At 50.1% G+C, this 4,321-nt stretch overlaps 1 protein-coding gene across 1 annotated transcript; it reads right to left on the bottom strand.

Moving 5' to 3' along the window:
- Positions 1 to 918: 918 nt before the first annotated feature.
- Positions 919 to 3,602, bottom strand: LOC123081539 (uncharacterized). Its single transcript, XM_044504107.1, has 3 exons — positions 3,107 to 3,602; positions 1,276 to 2,844; positions 919 to 929 (listed from the first exon to the last, which is right to left on the bottom strand). Exons 1-3 carry the CDS (start codon positions 3,600 to 3,602, stop codon positions 919 to 921), a joined length of 2,076 nt encoding a protein of 691 aa, XP_044360042.1.
- Between the last annotated feature and the right edge of the window lie 719 nt (positions 3,603 to 4,321).

The raw sequence follows: 4,321 nt of genomic DNA, 5'->3' as shown, positions 1-4,321 counted from the left end.
CAGTGCCATGCAGCCCATCCTCACAGCCACAGGTGCCACCCGCCCCAGCTTGGCAGCCACGGAGGGGTCGCCAACCCACCTTTGGCGGCCACCGCCCTACATCAACCTCACCTTGGATGACAAGGATGAGGACGACAACAACTGAAGACAACCATAGCGGCATCAGGTCTAGTTTTTATATTTTTTGTGTAAATTTCAAGTTTAATTTCAATGTGCAGTCGATGACTTCTGTGGGCTTTTTAAGTTTGTTGGTAATAGACATCATTCTTAATTTTTTGCAATGCCTTTGTTGTTTAAATTTAAGTTCAAGTCGGACAAATGCTTTGAAATGCGGCGGCCGGTTAGATGCACGGAAGATCACAAGCGGACACGAGCTTCCGTTTTGCCGACGAAAACAGACATAAATAAATCAAATAAAAGGACAGCCGTTTGTGGCCTTGCATTGGAGTTGGCCTCACGCTGGTGATGACCCCCCGGCACGAGCACTACTGCTGCTGGGACGCAAGACCTGGCATGAGTGCGGCAACGGCAGCCGGCGGCGATGGCCCATGACGGCAAGTAGCTTTTGGAGTGGCCGGTCGCGCTAAGTTCGAGTTGCCCCGAGAACCAAACACATCCTATAATGGCCAGGTTCGAATAATGGTAATGTTCAGACCTTAACCACAAAAGTCGAGGTTCAATGCAAAAAAAAAAAACTACTTAAAACCGATCTTTTGGCTACGTAAGTGTCCCTGCACTGTTGAACCCTTCATGCATGCAATTTGAATAATAATGGAATTTGGCTTAACCTTTAACTTCATTCATTCATGCATACCCTTGTCCTGGCAAGCAGACCTTACTAATCAAGTCACCAATTTGTACAAAGTAATCGGAAAAGAACCAGCAGTGCTATATTTGGCAGCATGTTATTCACTACCATTAGGAGAGCACTATTGACAATTTAACATCAATCAAAAAGAAAGAGAAAGAAATTATAGTAGAAGAGATGATACCAACACACGGATATCCAACAATATAGATATTATAAAAAAAAGGGTATGAGAAAAGCAAATTACAATTTGTACCACCTATAATTTAGACAAAAACCAAGTGGTGTCAAACTGCTATAACTAGTGGCTATTCATCGGCGTAAGTCCCGTGATCTGGGCGTACATGGATAACTTGCGAGACTCTCCTCATATAGCAAAGGGACCAACGGCAAGATGCGTGGATTTTCTCCCTGCAAAGGCACCTCGCTAGAGCACGTAAAATGCTTCCCTCGTGATTGCTCCGAACATGTGACACGCAGCACCTCGTCAAGATCATACAAGTTCTCAATTGTGCGCCTCACCGGATCATAAAGACCCATTTTCCTCCCTGTGTCGAGCAAGATTCTCCCGTCTTTGGGGTCAATAATCAACGGGACCACAACATTTTCCGCAGGGGAATAGCCTGGACAACCTTCCAAATAGATTTTATATGCTCTGTCGCATTGATCTTGCTCTAGCTTCCAAATATCTATTTCTTGTGCAACTGGATCTGCAAGGACAACACACAGTATTCCCTCTAGCTCGACCACAAATGCTTGATTAGGACTTGTGTCGCTCCACATTGCAATGGATGAAGGGCAAGGGATGACACCAAACCTCTCGTTTGCAACGTTCAACGAGACAATGGCCCTCTCATAACTCTGGCCCAACCTTGGCTCACTCATCCAATATAGAGCCCCTGACAAATAGGCCGGTGGCATGCCATTTAAGGGCAGAGGCGGTTCATGGTGGTCTTGGGCCGACGTGAGGTCAATGACTGAGCATGTCAAGAAATACTGACGAGATTTGAAGTCCTTGAGATGATAGAAAATCTGAACGACGACATGCTCCTGTGTCAACAAGTTGAATCCCAGGCCAGAATTCTTGTTGCCAACTGCAAAAGTGTGATCTTCTGGTGTACAAACATTGCCATGCATCATTGCGAGTACATGGCGGGGCACTCGGTGTGGCGGCACTATAGCAGGGTAGGTCAGGTGATAACTTGTGCAAGGATTGTATAGATAGTCCTCTATCTCACAACTTACCAGGTTCAAACCATGGCAAGGCTTAGAGCAAACCACCTTTCTGTCAAGCCAAGCGCCTTGGCGAAGTAATCTCTTAGAGGGAGCAAAGCTGAAACCCAATCCTCCAGTTCCCTTGCCAACAAACATTACTTTTGGCCTCTTATCCACATTGTTGTGCACATGGAAAGAGCGAATGAAGCCTCCACTCTCAATTAAGCTAAGCCACTGCTTACATACAAGTTTGAACTGCGCGACATAATCACCCGGGAGCCGGAGCAGGACCTCCTTGATCGCCATAGCTAGGGGAGTCGATAATGCCGTCTCTTGGTTTGTTTTGTGTACCGGAGCAAGACTCTCTTTGAATAAACTGAATCTGGGAGCAGATTGCTCATCAGCTTCATATAATGAAGTTTCCCTTGTACCGTCAATGGCCTCCAGGATCCCAGACGATGGGTCATAGGTAATCATCTTGTGTTTGGAAGTGGCCAAGATTACCTTGTCCGTTGATCCACAATCGCGAACAGAACCAATAACTCTAATAACCTGTGCGCTACTGATCAAATCTCCTGCAACGTTGTGCGACAAATCAATGCTATGCTGCAGTGACCAATCACTAGAGCTGTAGTTCCAAATCTCCAACATATTATTGTCTTGAGGATGAAGATCCCGAACCATACACAAGCGTTCACCAAGCTCCACCAAGTGCACTCCTCTTCGTGGTATCTCGAAAGGTGGTGACGGGACCCAGCCGAAGGTCTCATAGTTGAGAGAAAATGATAAGACAACAGCTCTTGGCCGTCTACAGAGAGCACCTGGGTAGATTAGCCAATGGAGAAATCCGTCTGCAAATACTGGCAGCAGCGGACCGACTAAGCTCCATGATGCCGTTGTAATGGCGGCCTGAACAAAACTGTAAAACCTGAAGGGCACACCTCCAGCAGCCGGTCTCCAGCGATCCCCTTGCTCGCCACCAAGGACGTACACCTCGCACCTGATCCTCTGCTTCTCTTTCAGTTCCCCGAGGAACAACCTCACCACCTTGTACTGCCTGGTGCTCGTGTCAAAACTCAAAACCGAGACCGGTGGTCGAGAAGATGGCATGCTGGCAAGGAGGCAGCCTGGTGACCGCCCGTGTGGCCGCATTGAATACGTAGTAGGCTGGCGCCAACTCGTCGTGCAAGAGGGTGAGGCCACGGCATGGCGAAGGAGTTAAGGCCGCAAAGTCGCCACACACGTCGTTGAGGGTGAACAGCGGGCAGTCGGTGGGGAACGAGCTTGAGTACACTCCTGTGGAGTCAAATGTCACTGACGGCGAGATGAATATGAGCTTAGGTGGCGCCGCCTCGACCTTGGCCATGTGGAGGCTGCAGAACTCCTCGGAGGAGAGCGCCGAGGCCCAGAAGCGGCACACGGCGCGGAAGCGCAGGATGGATTTGACGGGCAGCTGCAGGAGCACCTCCGTCGTCAGCTCATCCGGCAGCACCGACGCCCCAAACGATCCTACGACTACGCCCCTCCTCCTCTTGTTGACTTGGAGGCTTAGACCGGCGACTGGAACAGCTGAAACCATCTCAATACTGAAGAGTAAGGATCTGTTATCTTTGATGTGAAACAAAAGAACATCAACTGCGAGGAAATCTAGAAGTAAACGTTTGGAGCCGGGGCGCGGGCCGAACGCTCGGCCGGTCGCGCGCACATCGTTCAATTGTCTAGCGACGAACGTTCCAGTTTACACCACGTCATCCAGTCAGCCAGCGCTCACACACGTGAAGATGGTGGGACCACATACCGCTCGTGCGCAACCTTATCCCCTCCGATTTCTTTCTCGTTCTCTCTTTTCTCTTCCAGAGCATGCCTGGCAGGCCCTTTCCCCTGCTCCAGATCAGCGAGCAGCCATGGCCGGCTTTTACCCTTGCCAAGGCAAATCGCGGGGGAGGGCCACCACGCGCCATGTCCTTCCACCCACGTGAGAGGAAACCATGGCAGGGTGCTCCACGCTCGCGCAGATCTCCCGAGGAAGGAGGAGACGATGGAGTGGACGCCGGTGATGGCGTACCCCCGCGCGCAACTGGCGAGTGGTTCCTCGGCTACGGTGGAGTTGCAAGCGGCAAGGGGCAAAGCTGCAACCGACAAGCGGCGGAGCTGGAACCGGCCTAAGAAGGAGCTGGAAACAATGTTTTTTTTGCTGGAAAAGGTACGGCGTGTGACTGAGCTTCAACGCCCATTTTTTTGCTGGAAGCAGCGATTTGTTTTGTTGGAAGCAGCATTTTCTTTTGCTGGAACACTTCT

The sequence above is a fragment of the Triticum aestivum genome, chromosome 1B (assembly GCF_018294505.1).
Source record: "Triticum aestivum cultivar Chinese Spring chromosome 1B, IWGSC CS RefSeq v2.1, whole genome shotgun sequence".
Classification (NCBI taxonomy): domain Eukaryota; kingdom Viridiplantae; phylum Streptophyta; class Magnoliopsida; order Poales; family Poaceae; genus Triticum; species Triticum aestivum.
The sequence above is the reverse complement of the archived record's forward strand: the minus strand, read 5'-3'. Positions and strand labels throughout refer to the sequence as shown.